This window comes from Dromaius novaehollandiae, chromosome 17 (assembly GCF_036370855.1).
Source record: "Dromaius novaehollandiae isolate bDroNov1 chromosome 17, bDroNov1.hap1, whole genome shotgun sequence".
NCBI lineage: Eukaryota > Metazoa > Chordata > Aves > Casuariiformes > Dromaiidae > Dromaius > Dromaius novaehollandiae.
The window spans coordinates 14,375,526-14,392,805 of NC_088114.1; the positions used below are offsets into that span (position 1 = coordinate 14,375,526).

The window sequence follows — 17,280 nt, forward strand, 5'->3', positions numbered from 1 at the left end:
CCCTGCAGACCTCACTTGCACGAGGAGCTGGGCCAGCTCCGCCTCCGCGAAGGCTTCCTCGTGCCACCCCAGCACCTACCTGGATTCCCAAGGTATCTCCTGAGCCTACCTCAGCGGGAAAGGCAGCAAAATGATACTATCTGAAATGAGCCTGAGAGTGAATCTCCCTCCGTGTCCCGATTTGGGTGGGGAAGACTTGGTGGACCTGGGCTTACAGCACCTCCACACTGCCTCGGGCCACTGTGCCCGTGGCTTCTTTGGGCAGGGGCAGGTTTGTAGCTGAGAAACACGCAGCCCCAGACACAGCAGGCTCAGGCTCAGCCCATCACTTCCTAACAGCTTCCCTCGTTGTGATGGTGGACATCCACTGGAGATAAATAAAAATCAAACTTACAGGCATTGAGCAGAAAGAACTATTTAAAACAAAGGCAAACCAAAAAAAAGGTGGGCAGGTCCCTTGCACTTCAGAGCATGTGGTATTTATTAGACATAAATTGGCACACAAGAATAGGAAAGCGTAGCTAGGTAGGGATTTTTTTTTTTTCCTTAGCTACATGGCTTTGGATATCTGTCTATAATCCCTCCCACACACATACCAGCATTCCCACGCATTCACACCCACATTCTCATTTGCTGACACACAGGTATACCTCTTTCATTAATTAGAATTACTTTTAATTAAAAATATATGTAAATTATATAGAGAAAGTGTGCACAGTTTAGAGAGGGAAAAAAAGAAGACAAGAAAGCAAACTTCAGTATCAATAAAATTTAAACCCCTCTGAATCAGCTGCTTTGTTGGCTCTATGACATATTGTTACTTACTTGAACTCCCATGTATAAATAAATAGTACCAGTAAATTTTACATCTGAAGATTCCTGCAGCAGACATTTTTACTTACACACTTTTGCTTTTTCTTCTCTTCTTGCTTCCCCCACTCCCATTCTCTCACAATCGTTTTCTGCTCTGTTTAAACACATTTGCTAAATGTCTCGCTTAACACACCAGAAGAGTATCCCTTTTTTTCTTTTTTTCCTTTTTTGAGAGGAGGAAAAAATAAAGACCAATAAAACAAAAGCTGAGGATTACAAACAAGCGGCATCGTCATTTTTAAGAATGCTGTTTTTCCCTTTGCTGTCTGCATCTCCTCTTCCCTCCCTCTCTTCCCGTTTGCAGCTGGCTCGCAGCCCCGCTGTCCTCATGCCGGTACGAATTCGGCAGGAGACGAGTTTGAAAGATACTCCAAGCTTGCACCTGAGACAGCTGATGGAAGAGAGGGGCAGAGGGACATGAAGGAAAGACGAATGAGAGAATTACAGCACACAAATTGGAAAGCAGATGCGTTTACTGGGCTGGTTCCTTCCGAGATGCATTTTGGGGCATGCGTGGCATTTATAACGAAACATAGCACACCGCGGTGAGCAATTTCACTCATGGTACAACATCTGGTCGAGGTAGGTACCTAAGTTTTCTCATTTGTGGGTTCATAATACCTCTTTCCGTTGAAAAGTAACAACAATAGTACTACTAAAAAATAAAAGAAACCACCACTCCAAAATCCACCCCTTTAAGCCTTGCTGAAAAGGGTCGGTGTCTTTCTGAGAAAATTGAAAGAAAAAAAATATATATTATTATTTATTATATAACATTGTCAACATCAACACCACAAAAAAGTAACATCCTCGTTGTTTTCATTCAAGCACTCTGACTCTGTTGAGAAAGGCAGCAGGAGTTTCGTGTCCCTTTGAAAACAAAAAGAGCAGGAGGGCGGGGGGAAACGAGGACATGGGGGTTTCGTGGCAGCAACACAAATTCTGCGGGAAATGTGTCAGGGGAGAAGTGTGTTGATCTGCTGATTTTCTTTCGAGACAAAAGAAAAGGGGAGCAAGTCACGACGAGGCCAATGAACTATTTCATCTGTGATTTCAAACAGACGACAAGATCAGTGTCTGTCTCCCTCGAGTGCTACCGGTGAACATTCAGATAGAGGAGTCTTGCAAAACACTCTTGTTTTATTACTGACTGGGTATTTTTCCTTTTCCTTTTTTCTCTTTTCTCAACTTTTCATGGCTGATCCTCTTGCACTTTCCTTACTGCCTCGTTAGCTGTTCTCGCTCCACTCTGGCACCATGCCCACACCGTGCACCGAGTGGTACTGGTGGGGCGAAAGGGTTCGAGGCACTCCGTGGGAATACAGGAACTCTGCCGGCTGCAAGCTGCTGGCGGGGGACTGGATGCCGGTCTGAGGTCCACACTGCCGCACGATGGGCTGGTGAGAAACCGAGGTTTGGTGTTGGAACATGCTGTGGGTGTCTCCTATCTGGGGGGAGGTATGGTTGGCCACACTGCCGAGACGAGGCATCAGCGGTCCGGAGGTGAAGTGGGCAGAGAAATGCTGGTAGGGTAACCTGTCCATCGGCTGCATGGCAGACACTGTGCAACTGCTGTAGGAGGGCACGCTCGGCCACGTGTTACAGCTGATGTCTTCTAGGCTGGGCACGGGGTCTGTGGGGGGAGCCGAGCTGGCGTACATACATGCTTGGCGTTGAGCTGATTCAGTCCTGTATGAAGTGTTCAGTCCCTGCTGCTGGGGGTAACTGGACCTGTAGAAAGGGTCCTCTTCTGCCGGAGAAGTTTCCATGTAGGGCTTCTTGTAGGGATGCTCGGTGGTGGAACATTCCTCATCTGCTGAGAGAAAAATCCTGGTAGCAAATAACAATACTGTGCCCTCAGCTGAACCTCCCGCTCTGCCATCTGTCAGTATTATCTTCATTTTACCAAGGCCACAGCCTGCACGGAGCTGATGCAGAGACTCCTCTCAGTCACATCAGCGTAAATCCAGACCCACTCCTTGGAAGTGGTCTGAATTGATCCTGCTGCAACAAAGCAGAGCATTTGACCCTGTCTGCTGAACTGGGGAGGGAGGGGATTAGCTAGGAGTGCTGGGAGGAAAAGCGAGGCTAAAAGCTGCTGAAGGGAGTTAGCTTTCGTGGTGAATCCCCACACAAGCCATCACACCACCAAGTTCCTTGCCTCCTTTGGGCTGCCAGCATTTTCATCAGAAGAGTATCTCCTGCCTGCAGATACACTGCGCCTAACAGAGCTCCCCTCCCATAACTGAGAGCCTCAGAGCTGATGCTGTTAATTAAAGGCCTGTATAATGATATACTTCCACGACAAATGACACAAAATGGAGATTGCAATAAAAATCACCCTGGGACGGCATCAGTGATGGCAGAGTTAAGATATTCAGATCTGGAGTTTTACAGCCCCTGTCTTTAGTTGTGCCAAGGCAGCTGGGCACATAAATTCACTCAAGGCTTCGTGCTGCATGCTGAAGCCAAGTGTAACGAAAAAGAAAAGTAAATCTCACAGCTAGAAACAGCAAGGCTCAGCTTGCAGAGCTCTCTGTTTCCTGCAGCATCCCTCGCCGAGCCGAAGCCAACAAGAGAAGGAGATAAACAATTTAGGTGAACTCTCCAGAGTGAAACAAAATGAATAAATGAATATGCACTTATTTATTCATTCACAGGGTCATCAAATGAAATCCAGTTCTGCTGGAATGGATGGTAGAGTTCCCAGGGACAAGCACTTCACCAAGAGATTTTAAGGACAGTCAGGCAAGGGAAGGGGAACTTGTTCTGGCCCAGATTAGCTTTGCTGCTGCTTCAAGAACAGAAATCCGGGTCCAGGCAGAAAAAAAATCCCACTTTAATTAAAGCCCTTTTGGGACAGAAAGCCCAGCACCCTTTCAACAATGCTAAAATCTGAAGGAATATTGCAAGTAATATCCCTTTTCAGTTGTTTTAATTAATATGTTTTGAGTCATCACAACATTTTTCATCCCCAAAATATAAAGAAAAAGAAACAGCTCCGCTAACAGAACTAAAACCATCTGCCCCACAAAAAGCACTTTCAAGAAACACAGGTGTTTTTGTGGTGCTGGTCCAACTACAAGTGCCAGCTTCCAGGAGGTGCTGATGGGCAGCGCGGGCACTTCTTGTTTCTTGTAAACACGCACGTACCCCTATTGCTGTAAACAGCCATGCCCTTTCCCCTGAAAGGTGCACCCACTCTGCTTGTAAAATAACCCATCGCTCCCACTCGCGTGCCTGCTGAGTGCAGCACGTACAGCTGGAGCAACTGCTGTCGTTAGTCTTCTTGGCCTGACGACCCCAGGAAAACGTCAGGTCTTCTGGCACTGAGATACCCACTGTGGGGACTTTCCCCTCGGGGTCCTCTGACCTTATCTGTAAGAGCAGCTGCCTGTAAATTCAGCTGGAGAACTGCAGTCCCATTAAACACTTTCTTCCTGACAAACACAAAACCTGGCTCCCTGGTCCCAGCAGTACAGAACCTTTCAGATAATCAGTGGTTGTCTTGCACCTCTGCCTTCTCTTAAATATGGGCTGAGAGTAGGACAGGGGAACCAAGCAATGTAATCAGATCTTAAAAATAGCTGAAATGGTAAGTAACTAGACATAAAAGTGTATCGCACTCCTGAGGCCCAATCAGGTTCATGTTCTACCGGGGCCGTGGAAAAGATGTAGTTCCCCGAAAGACAGTGAGTTGGAAGCAGCAGTTTAAGTTCGTTCCTGAACATGGATCTGTAACAGGAGGCACATCTGGAATAAAAGCCCGAGCTCTAGCTTTTTACAGACAGCTTAAAGGTTTTGGATCCCTAACCGACCACTGAGTTAGAAGAATACGAGGGTGGAAAAACATTGTCTTGTAAAATGAAGCATTGTTCTGCTAATAAAGTTTTCAGCATTAAACCACATTACTCTGCTGGCATTAGAAGTCATTGGCTTGGGGTTTGACTGTTTATTTTATTTTTATTTTTTTAAATATACAACACAAAACAGTCAAACTCTGTTTTTCCATTGTGCAAAAATGTGCCTGACTTACAACCTGCGGCTGCGGATTTTTCCATTTAGTCCACAGGTTTTGCTCCCTGCCACAGCGCAGCCAGGTAGAGCTGCAGTGAGTTACAGATCCTCTTCCAGAATTAATCACAGGTGAAGAAAGAAAAACAAAAACAACCTGCATTTCAGTGGAAACCTTATAGGTGCCTTTTCTTCTGTAAACTCCAGTGATTGCTCTACTGGCCTCCTAGATCCAGGCTTACTGATGTCATATACGGGAAGGGCACTGCCAGTCCAGACTGTAAGAGATTTAAAGACACCGCACCCACCTCCAAAGGGAACACAGCGGCTAATGAAGGATTACAGCTCACCCTACCTCTTCCTGCCTACCTTCTGACCCCTTTCCCTCACGCTTTTTCCATCTGTGTAACCTCAAGAAGTTCTCAAGAGAGAAGAGAACGGTCCGTCTCAAAGCTAGACAGGATAAAGCAGACCAGAGACCCCCAGCTGGTGAATTTACACTGGTCCAGACTCCCTAGTCCAAGCTGGCATTTCCCCTTGACCCTTCTCAGAGACTGGAGCCAGAGTGGAGCAGGTGAACTTCATTCCCACAGTGCACAGGGCAGACCTGGAAGTGGGCAGGGAACATCTTCAGGCAAGTGAATGGCAAAAGGAACAAGTCGGACGGAGCTCTCTTGCATTGCCTTACTGGAAAAAAGGCCCTTTCGGAGACATTTCCGTTTTGTGCAGTTTAGAGTCATCCTCACCTTCCCTGGAGCCTGGATAGTGCATCCCAAGGCCACAGTCCTCTTCCTGAAAGTCTTCTCACCTCCTCAGCATAAGATGGACGTAGCAGAGAATTGTCTGGTCTGCTCTGGGTTTATTTCTTGATGTTGGTTCCCCGATAGCATTTCATTGTCTTTTTTTTCTCTTGGCGCTGAGCCCTAAGAGGTGCTGGACACCTCCAGGAGATGCTGACAGTCCTGGGAGATGCTCACCATTCTCCACTTCTGTTGCTATTGTTGGAAGCAAAGGGTGGTGATCAGCTCCTGTGACCAGCCCCTCCGTACTGTGCAAACCTCAAAAAGCAAAAGGTTCTGCCAAGCAGGAGGCGGGAGCCAGCACCTGGGAGAAGCTGCTCCGAAGTACGTCCAAGGAAAACGGAGCCTGCAGAATGGGGTGGAAACTGACTCCCTCACAGGGAACTTGATGATCTATCTAATGAAGGAGCTTGAGCGAGAGCATAAGCTGTTCCAAGATTTCCAGTACTTACTGCTTTCAGCTGCATTGTAAATACCACACAAATGGCTTTTTAAATGGAATTTTCCCAATTCCAAGATCAGGTCCATCCAGAGTGAAATGCAAACATGTAAAATCTCTGGACTGCAGGGTATGCTGGGCCCGCCTCTTCCCCAGTAAAAATTAGGAGAGCGCTTTCCAGTTTGTGACAATCAGCTCCGCAGGACCAAAGACAATGAAGAATGGGACCCAATTGTTTTGCTTTTTAAAACTTGCCCACACTTCAAAGGCATAACAGTACGTTCATCTTGACATTGTGAGGGAGACACAATGGGTGGTTATCGTTAACATTGCTGCCTTACCCAATGTAGCTTCTTACGTGAATCTAGCATGAGTCTGAATAGCCAATCGCCATGTGCAAAGCTGGCAAGGGCTGTCGAAGAAAAGAAAAGGGCTGATCTTATCAAAATGTGCTTCCCTAAAAAGTAAACAAGACCTGCTTCCTAGCATGTGAAACCTAAGATGCGTTACGGCTGTGCCAGTTAAGCTAGCAATTGTAAGGTTTGCAGTATGGCTGCATTGCAGGGGAATGTGACAGAAATGGTTGAGAGGCAGACACATCCAACACCAAAAACTGGAGTCTCTTACAGAGACAGCGAGTTGCCAGCAGTGCCTGCAGAGGAGCAGGAGGCACCTCCCGACGGGAGAGTAGGATGCCTGTATGAAGCTGCTGAAACTGCAGCCCCACAAGCAATGTGGCTGTGCAGCACAGAGCTGAGTGCACATCAGCTCCCCATCTTGCAGGCAGGTTCTGCTTCATTTTCAGTGCTGCGGCAACAACCTTGCTCTGGGCTCCAGCCTTTCTCAGCTGCATCTACCAAGCTGCAGACACACCTCCGGCTGCAGTGTAGCTCAAGCCATGGACACCTCACTGGATCTCCTAATGCTGGCAGGACGAGCAGCAAAGCCTCCAAGGAGACATCATACGGAGGGTATCTGACTTCTTTTCAGCCCTGGGCTACAGCTTCTCCAAGTCAAAGAAAAGCTAGGTAGGATAGGGAGAAATCAGCTCAGAAAATGAAGAGGTCTGTGCCCCCTAACAGTGCCTGTTCTTGAAGAGAAAGGGGAAAGGCATTGCTGTATCGCCACCAACCTCAGTAAAGCAGGAAGGAGCTGAAAGATACATTCTTCCCCCTGGACAGGGTCATGTGCAAGCTAAGTGGCTCAAGGATACGGTCCTCACCGGTTGGAGCCGGTGGATTTTGCCACGTTCCCTCTTCTCCCTCAGAGTGCCCACATGACAACTTTTATAATGTCCCGAGGGAGACTGTTCCAGTCGCCTCCGGTTCAGCATCACAAGCATCCCAGAAATCTGCCAAGTGGTTGAGATTGTGTAAGGCTGGGAGGGAGCAGAGGTTTAGAGGGACGACTTTTTAGTTCATGGGAAGCCTGAGAGAGAGGATAACACAAGGGAAAACAAGTCCTGGTGTTGTAATTGGGAAATGGGGCTAAAATGAAAGACAGAAAGCAAGCTGTCTGCTGGAAAGTCCTTTTGGGCTTCTCAGAACACAGAGGTGAGAGATGGAGAGGTGGAGAACAAAAAGAAAAAAGGCAAGACTAACTGAATTTTACCATAGCCTAAAAATCCATATCAAGAACTGAGGCCACTTGGTAGGATACAGTTTTGGAGTTAATCCATCCTTTCAAGACCAGTCTCTATGAAATGCCATAAGCAATCTCTACATGGAGCTGGGATACGGTATTGGATGATTCACGCCCTTGAGGACTGCCATTCCGCAGCCTACGACATGTTCAGAGGGTGCCAGGAGCAGCAATCCCCATTATACCACACTGGGGTTATTCCCAATGCTGCATCCTCAGAGTCCTGCCCAGGCACCAGGAATTCCCAGATTTGGGCCTCTGGGACATGCCCTTCCTTCTTTACCCAGAAGAGGATCAGCTGCTCCCTGAAGCACAGAGGAGCCTTCAGAGATAACATCCCCTCACAGCCCTGCTGCTCACCCATAATGTAACGCCCATATCAGATCTCTAGAGCAAATCCATCTTGACTTGACAGCTAAGAACAACAGTCACCCACAAAGCTATATCTTTGTCTTGAGCCACCAAAAAAATAGAAGAGGTTGAATGAGGTGCCTTTCAGTTGCTAGAATACAGATCTCTTCTTAACCAAGCTTAACCGAGACTTTCCCTCCTGATTAAAAGTAATGGAGGGAAATGCTATGAGATGTCACAGCTGGAAGAAGCAGTATTTGAGAGTCTATCATAGAAATCAGTGGAGGTATTTGTTACAGAAAGTACCCGTCTGGAACCCAGCTGAATTGCCCTCTGCCCCTGCGAGCACTTGTCCATACCCACAGCCTTGCAGAAAGGAAATAATCCACTTGAGGCAAATCCTAAACTGGCTGAAGAGGAGTCAATATGTTTGGGGAGCCAGTGATCCAAGGAAATTAATCAAATTTCCAAGCCAGGAAAAGGTCAGATATGTATCAAGAGTGAACACATTGTTATTTTCTTTCTTTTTTTTTTTTTTGTTAGATTGTGTGGCTGGTTAGAAATTATGCAGAAAAAGGTTAAAGTAGGAAAGTGGTAGAGGTGTGAGGAAAAGCTTAATATTTCACTGAAAAAAGGAAAGACTGGAAAAGAGGAGGAAAAAGAGGAATGTTATGGGTAAGATTATTTTCCCTAATAAAGATTCTTGTTCAGTGCTAGAAGAAAGTGCCATGCTCAGTCTGAGTTTGAGATGAAACCTTGGATCATGTTCTGATTTATCTGAACCTAACTGCTCATCTCTAGTTACTTTTAATTAATTTCACTTTGCAAAGAGCTGTTTGGCAGCTTATGTTGGCTCTCTGTTTCCCATTAACTTTGTGTTTCTTTTCTTTAAGCCCTGGTGACTGTTTTTGATTTACTAGATGCATGGGGAGGGGGAAAAGCACAACAAGGAAAGCAGCGACTCAGGCTCCCGAGACGTACAGCTTTGCGGAAGAAGTCGGTGGTATCGGACAGGACACTGCTTCTCTTTGATTAAAGCATTTGGCGGCTTTGATAAAAGGCCCTTAACTGCTTGTGCCACTCAAGCCATCGTGGAGATAATGAGGGGCCATCAGCGGTACAGACAAGGACTCTCTCTGCCAGTATCCCGCACTTTTGCGAGGGCCATGCAGGCCAAAAGGGGCTGGGGAGCTTATTACAGGGCAGATAGTCGTCTCTTCTGTGACAATAAGAGGAAGTGAGATAATTGGGGGATTGAGGGAAACCACCCATGGAGACACCACTTAGCGGGAATCCCAAAACTGGAAGGAAACCTCTGTTGATTCCTTATCGCTTTACAATGTGGAGGCAAATGATGAATTGCCCTGCGGTGCGGGGACACACAGCAGCCGCAGATTGTCCAGAGGGTTTATTGGCATTCGGACTAGCTTGTTTTGTTTAGTTTTTGCAAAGGGGAAGAGGACCGGTGAAAGCTCAGCTCCCAGGGCAAAGGAGCACCGAGGCCGGATCTCGGGCAGAGGGACGCCAAGGGTGAACGTGACCTGCTTTCCCATCACTAACAGTGAGGCTTTGTGGCACTCCAGCTGTGTCCCTGTGGTTCACACCCACGTTCACGCACAACCCACCTTCAATCTTACAGGACACTATGGGAGGCTACTGCTGCTCCTAATTCCCAACATTGGAGCTAGCTCAAGTCTAGCATCACAATTTCCAGTCACAGCTTTGGTACATCCTATATGAGTGCAAGGGATCCAGCCAACTGGTTAGAAAACAATGCCTCTTTTCCACTGTTTGATTCAGTTTCACATCAGGAAAATATTAAGATTTCTCAAATTTTTTTTTATGACTCTGTATGTGTATATACGCACTGCAATGAAACAGCGTTCAGAGGATTCACCAGAGATGCAAGAGACTCACATTTCCTGTAGCCCTCCTGCCTCATCTGCACGGGACTGCCAACACTCCCCACCACCCGCTGCCTTGTATTGTGTGTCTACACTGCACATCACAGCACCCCAGGGGTTACATGACTAAAAATAATACCAGAAAGCTGACTGATAGGGCTGAGTGGGGAAGCAGGAAGGGGTCTGCTGGAAGGAGAAGCTACTGGGGCTTTAGCAGCTCTTGGTGCATCCCAATGCCATGGTGCAGGCCGATTCCTGTTAATCATTTCCCATGCAACATGTAGTCTAAATCCTGAGAAAAGGGAACAGTGGTGGGCCGCAAGTTCTCCTTCTTGCCCCATAAAGTTGCACTCTGCCCCGCAAATTCCCTATTTTCTTCTGGGTGTCTGAGGTGGGGGTGATCTGAGGCTTTTTCTATTCCACTCCTATAAACGTTTGTGCATCTGGGAACTCCCACTGCTTTGAGAGAAGAAGGGAGAAACTGCAAGCTGTTCCCTCCTTCCTGAGTGCAGTTATCCCGCCGATACCGTGGGACTCGTCGTGCCAGGAACCACTGATCAGTTAGAGTACAACGCTCTCAGTTTCAGCCCTCGAGCTCTGCCAAAGCAGGTCACTCGCACCAGAGGGGAATGAACACGGCTAGCATGATTTTCAATCCTGTGCCCCATTCCCTAGACCAAGCATTTAAATGAAATTGCTTTCTATATTTGGACAAATACCTCGCATCTGTAAGATTCGTAGTCAAAAACCATGCAAAATCTATATCTACACTTGCAGATTAACACTGTGTGAGGGGCTACAGAGACAGACAAGTCATCTTTATCTCTGGCACCAGTTATCTCCCTGAATGTGGATTCAACTTGGGTAAAAGGTACTGCCACCCCTCCGCACAGCTCACTCCCAGCCCAGCAGAAGAAAAGTGGTTTAAGCTAATACCAGTGAAACCAGTTTTACACCTAGCTCAGGGGAGCTGCCTACTTCCAGAGCACAGCCCTCATCTTAAACGGTGTCACCATAAAGCAGGCTGGTGCAGTCAAGCCTGCGGGCAAGGGAAAACCACACAAAGTAACGCCAGCAATCGTGTTCGGAACGGGAAAGCCGTGTCGCGGGAGCAGAGCAGGGAGCCACCGAGGCCTGACCTTTTCTCTTGGTGCAGTGGTAGATCTGGCTGTGCTCCTGGGAGATCGGGTACGGGTTGGCAGGGGGCAGCAGGTCCTGGGAGGTGCTCGACACCCCGTTCTCGCACTGATACTGAGACCCCAGGTTGGAGGAGGCAGAAAGGACCCTGGTCTCGCCACTGAACGGGCTGTGATTCGAGGACACTTTTTGTCTCACTGTGCTCCTGGGAACGACCGGGTACTCTTTACTGAAAGAAGAAGGCAGAAAAGCAATTAATTAACAAACAGATTGGTGAATTAATAAATGAAAGCAGCACATTAGTGTCATGGTATTGGTTTAGACTTTCAGGGAAATAGAGCCATCCGCCCAGGAGACTGCAGCCCTGTCACGCTTCATCGGTACAATGCTGTCTCTTATTTTGCTTTCCTTTAACTATCTTTCTCTTTAGACTTCTGCCTCTTCCACCATGACAGCTATTTTATACACATACATAGAATAGACATATGTAGTTACAGAGATGTATAAAACATTTATACTTACATTTCATGATAGTTTTTATAAGTTATATACTATTCATATTGTATATGCGCATGTGTGCATGTGTAAAAAACAAAACAAAACAAAAAAAACTTGTTTCTGCCAAGTTGCTAACAGGGAACCAAGCTGATTTGGACATGAATTAAATATTTAGGTTTACTTTTTCCCCCTATGGTAGCTGTCCCCATTCCTTTTCCCCAGCCTTTGACAGCCTGGCTGTCCTCAGATAGGGATCTCGACACCAGAGAACAAGCACCATTCCAAAGCGCTCGGAGAAGAGAAATAAATAAATCACCAGGACCTCATGCACGCCAGAGCTGCCTGCCTCCACGGAGCTGGACCAGGAGGGTGAGCACGGGTGGAAAGTCTAGTTTGCTCCCTTGCTCTGAAAACTGGTTCGAAGCAGGGGCGCTTTGCCAACACTGGCTAGACGTCTCCTCTCCTACAAGACCCTGCTGTGCTTTTCGGATACACTTCTCGAACACATCAGCAATGTGGCTGGACAAGATTATTCCTGCTCTGCAGGAAGCAAAACTGAGGCTGAGTTCTGGGTCTTCCACCCAGTAACACACAGGCCCCAGAGGAGACGAGAGTCTCCTCCTGTGCTGCCTGAGTCAACAGGGCTCTCGCTGAACCCAAAGACTTTGTAAGACGCATTAAGAGCAGGTAGCACCACAGCACCTTGGTGAAGTGCCGTGAGGTACCTGGCTCAGAGCAGCCAAGAACCAGAACCCAGATCACAACATAGGCTTTCTTCTTTGAAGTTAAAACCACTGGACCAAGCTGCCTTTCAGCTACCTTACTAACCTGATCAAGGCTTGTATGCTGGAGCAAGAACAGATCCTCAAACCTTGCCTTGAACTGACTTGCCTGGCCCTACACACATGCAGGAGGAAGCCCTGAATCCTGTCTGATTAGGCTCCTTGGAGAGGACCTGTCACAGTAGCAACTCAGAATTTATTTACAAAATGTAATAATACCAATTATATAAACCTACTCACAGCAGGGAGCTTTCATCCAAACCACCCCTGTGGTGGCTGCCAGAAACATTAGCAACCAAGCTGTTTTGGAGGGGAAACTCACCCAGGAACTCAACACCAAATGTGTCTCTCATTGTGCCCCAAAAGCTTTCCAAATCCTGGGCAGCAGTGGCTTGACAAGCAGAACCTATTCCAAAGGTGGGGCTTCTTCCCCTGGAAGCCAACTGCTCGTCCTCACGGGGACAGCAGGAGCATGGCTTTCCACCCACTTGGGATGGCTGACTGCACAACTTGTTCCCAGAATTGAACTCCAGGCTGTGCGTGAAGAACAAAAGAGAACAGATTTGGGGTGGAAGCAGAGACTTGTCCCTCCCGATACACAATGCACCAACAGATGCCAGGGTATGTAGTGGGCTCCAGGGAGGACACACAGACATCTGTGGACACCCAACAGTAGAGTTTCTGTCCCAGGAGCACCTGTTGAAGGGCAGTTTCTGTGGCTTTTTGAAAAGGTAAAGGGCCACAACCTTCAAACCTCCTAGGTTCTAAGGGATCTCCCAACCCTGCCAGACCATGTTTTTGACCTGCCTTCTCCTGTACTCTACCTTCATGCATGGATCCTCATGGAAACGGTACCAACATGACACACTGAAACCGCATTCCCACCACATTCCCCTTTCAAGGGTATGGACTGCAGAGAGATGACAGAGGGACCTTGCCTTTTGCTCTCCTTCCTAATCAGAGTACCAAATGTATTGGCTGATTCCTTCTTCCTCAGCTCCAACGCACCTCTTCCAAAAAAGACAGAGCCTCATTTTTATCGAGGGGGTGCCTAAAAGCTGCAGTGGAAGAGGAGGAACATACCATAGCATGGTGCCATACTATCCACCATCACTGGTGGCTCTTTTGGAGAATCTAGAGATGCTATCATGATTTGTCCCCATTCCTGGGGGCTGAAGGATTGGCTGTCTCTTTAGGAGTGGGTCATCCTCACCCCATTCCCACATGGGATTAGATCTGCGTGGGAGTTTCATATAGTAATTTATCACAGCAGCTCACCAGGAGCCCAATCAGCCTCAGAGTCTCACTGTGCAAAGCACTATGATGAGAAGCAACCCCCATCCTGGATACCTCTCACCTAAATCAGCACTTTCTTTGTTACAGCAGTTGAGAGGGATGAATCTAACATGATTATGTTTTCCTTGACAAAAAAGTAAGAAGGTTTCTGCTTTCTGTAAATGAGCCATAAGCCTGAAACTGCAACATTTTCATCCTGAAATGCCAGCATAGGTGGAGTCAGGATCCCAGACTCATTGTGCGCCACGGACCACGTTCCCACAGACTGCATTTCCCAGTGGAAATGACACCCTTCACGGTCGTAGGAGAGGGCTGTGGTGCTCCACAGGAGATGCGACTGCAGCAGGGAGCCACTCTAGAGATGGAATAGGAACATCAGGTTTCCAAACTGCAGTCCCCTGAAGGCATCACAGTGACTTCTCTCCAACTGAAATATTTTTCTGTTTCAGTCAAAGCATTTGGGGTATTATTTTTGCCAAAAATCAACTATTTTGGGAGGGGAACTAAACTATTTTCTAACTAAATACCTAAAAATTCTCTTTCCTTCAGTTTGTTATTTTTCTACACAAAAAAGCAGTTTTCTCTGTATTTCTACCTTTCTCTTCCTTATGGGGACTGAGTTCTAGCAAAGACATTTCTTTATTAATTTCTAAAGCAACGCTCATTTTGAAAAATTTATATATTTTCCTGAGCACACTTAATATGTTTTGCGCACAGCTACCATTTTAGATTGTCCTTTGGTCTTTAAAAATGTATGTGATTTTTTTCCCCAATGCCTAAAAGTCACTATTCCCAAAATAGCTGATCGTAATCCTGGGCCAGAGTTTAATGGAATGAAAGATTTGGTTCATCACTGACACAAAATTATTGTTGTGTCCAGAACTTTTGCTTTGCAAAAAATTGCAGTGAAGTGGACAGGGGAAAAAAGCATTAAAGCCTGACTTACACTGGCAATATAGGCAGTTGTCTGCACAGCAAGGAAGAGACTGCTGTTGCTGGACCAGAATGCAAGTTACAGTTTAATATGGGGGTGTAAACGGACCACTATTTTTTTTTTTTTGCATTAAAAATTGTAAAATTAGGGAAAAAAGTTGGTTAGAGAAAGAATTTACAAGGCAGGAAGCTGTCACTGGTCTATTTAAAGTCTGCTGCAGGGCTAATGATGAATAATTGGTTTCCGTAGTTTGCGCATTACAATAGCAGAGAGGGATGCCGAGGAAGAGGGGAATTACGTTGTGCAAGGTGCTGTACAATCTCTGCACCACCATGGTCCCAGCAGAAGCAGACGAGATAGCTGAAGGGCAACGAAAAAAGAATGCTACTTTGCTTCCCATTTGAAAGATGGACAGCTGAGGCCAAAGTAGGCAAAGTAACTTGTGCTGTGCCATGTAGGAAGCTTGTGACAGATTTGTAACTGAACCGTGGATCTGGGGAGGCTCCCTCATCATCTGGACAACGTGCCTCTCTGAATTTGACAGGAGCCAAAGAGAAGGGAAAGGCTGTAGGAGCAAGGCAGAAAGGGAGGCAGAAAGCCTACATGTCCCTCTCTATGACCCATCCACCTGCATGAGTGACACGAGAGACCAGGTGGAGGGAAATCACCTGTCACAGCTCCAGGAATGATCTCTTGGAGAGATGAGCCTGATACCACGGTGTCCTACTGTGTGGAGACCAAGAGAGTCTGCCAGCAGGAGACTGAGAATACAAGACGGTGCTACAGGTCACCTTACATTGGTCAGATGCTGGGGTCCCACCAGGAACCCAGAGTCCTTGCACCAGAGAAAAGCCACAAGCTGTCTTGTTTGGGAGCAGGAAAAAAAAATAATGTTTGGGGAAAAAAATCTGGGAGAACCAGACGAGTTGGGATGCAGCTCAACTCCGCAGTGAAATGACTCAGTCTGGAAGTATTGACTCAAGTCTGAATGTCCATTTAGTTAGATTTTTCCCAAACCCATAGGTTTGGACACCAGCATCTGCATGGCTGCTCCCTAGTAGTACACACACTCCTCTTTAGAGTTCATCATATAGCCCTAATCCTACAAAGAAGGCCTTACAAGTGACTCCTTCCTGCATTTCCTGAGCACTTTCACTGGAATCAGACATCTAGCAGGTGGAAAGAGCAAACTCAGTCCCATTGTTATGGCTCGTGACATGTTCTCCCTTCCCAGAAAAATGATGCAGTCACATGACAGACTGTGGAGCTCTATAAGATCATTTTTCATGGCTCTATCAGACCACTTATGCCACAAATTTATATCTACCAAGGGACTCAAAGGAGAGAGTTCAAGAAAGTTTTGTAATCTCAGCGCTGGAAACATCATAGGCCTTGCAAAATAATAAAAGTTTGTGGAAAAAAGTAAATCTAGGTCTTCACAGAACAGCATCTAGTCTGCTTTCTTGCTTACCACTACATTGTAAGGAGTAATTTTCAACTTTTTTTACATGCAGACTTGAAGTTTCCTAATGTACAAGCCAATGCATAGTACATGCAGCCTGGAGACAATAACCTTGTTAAAAATCTCTTCAAAGGGTCCATAGGTTATAACCAGTCTTTGGGGTGAAAGATCCACTCCCTACTGGCCCTAAGCAAATGGTTTTAGAAGGTGCTGCTGATACTTTTGCAACAAAGCGGTTTACATCAAGGATCTCCAGAATTTCTGGAGCTCATGGCAACAAAACTTCAGAAGAGCTATTAAATGTCAGGCCCCGAGGATCAAATCAATGTCTTTCTGAAGCCAAGATGAGGCATGATGTGGAAGAGGATTTCCCCGTAGTTAGCTGCTGCCGTGATCTCATAGCATCCTTTGAAGCACCTAAGCTGGGCACTGTCTAGATCTTGTTCACGATGGTAATTCCTAATCTTTTGAAATCTGAACTAAGGTATATCAGTCAGAGATGGGTAAAGTGGTCAAACACAGCAATTTCCCTCCACTCTTTCCAAAATATCATGAGATTTTTAACTCCTCCCTGGTCAGTCACCACATATAAACAGATAGGATATATGCTTGCTATCCTTTCAGTCCTGTCCCCTCCATCCACTCAGCACCCATGGATACTCTGGTGCAGAATCAGACCCTAATTCCAGATGTGCAAACATGACTCAAAGGCAACTGATTTTATATTTCCCAGGCCGCCACTTGTTGTCCTTCCTGCTGAGACTAGGGAGTGGGAAAGAAATGGAAGTCAGCCAGAAAAGATATAGGAAGAAGAAGAGGAAAAAAAGTGATTGGAATAAATATACCATCTCCCAGGAAAATAAAATAAACCAGAAAACAATTGTCAATTGTCAATGTGCATTCATTTCAGCTTCTTTCCAGCTGATTGTAATAAAAAAGAACCACTCTCAGGAGAATGTCTGAAGAGGCTTAACTGGACAATCTACAGCATGAGAGGACTTGGTGGGAGAGAAACTACTGAGTACTTCCTTCAGTCTTACCTCATATCAAATATAAGCTCTCTCTGCGTGGGGACTGCAGGCCAACCCCACAGAAAATAATGCTCTAGACTGAACGTCTAGGAAAAGAAGTCAAAATGTCCACTGAGAA

General features: G+C 46.5%; 1 protein-coding gene across 2 annotated transcripts in view; it reads right to left on the reverse strand.

Annotated features, from left to right (window-relative positions):
* Nucleotides 1–653: 653 nt before the first annotated feature.
* The window catches only part of TBX5 (T-box transcription factor 5), a 45,189-nt gene continuing 28,562 nt past the window's right edge, over nucleotides 654–17,280 (reverse strand). For both annotated transcript variants that reach the window (XM_026119219.2, XM_026119218.2), the window contains exons 8-9: nucleotides 11,162–11,388; nucleotides 654–2,686 (exon numbers count right to left, since the gene is read on the reverse strand). In XM_026119219.2, the coding sequence (XP_025975004.1) occupies nucleotides 2,103–2,686; nucleotides 11,162–11,388 (811 nt within the window). In that variant the 3' untranslated portion in view covers nucleotides 654–2,102. The remainder of the gene's footprint in view (nucleotides 2,687–11,161; nucleotides 11,389–17,280) is intronic.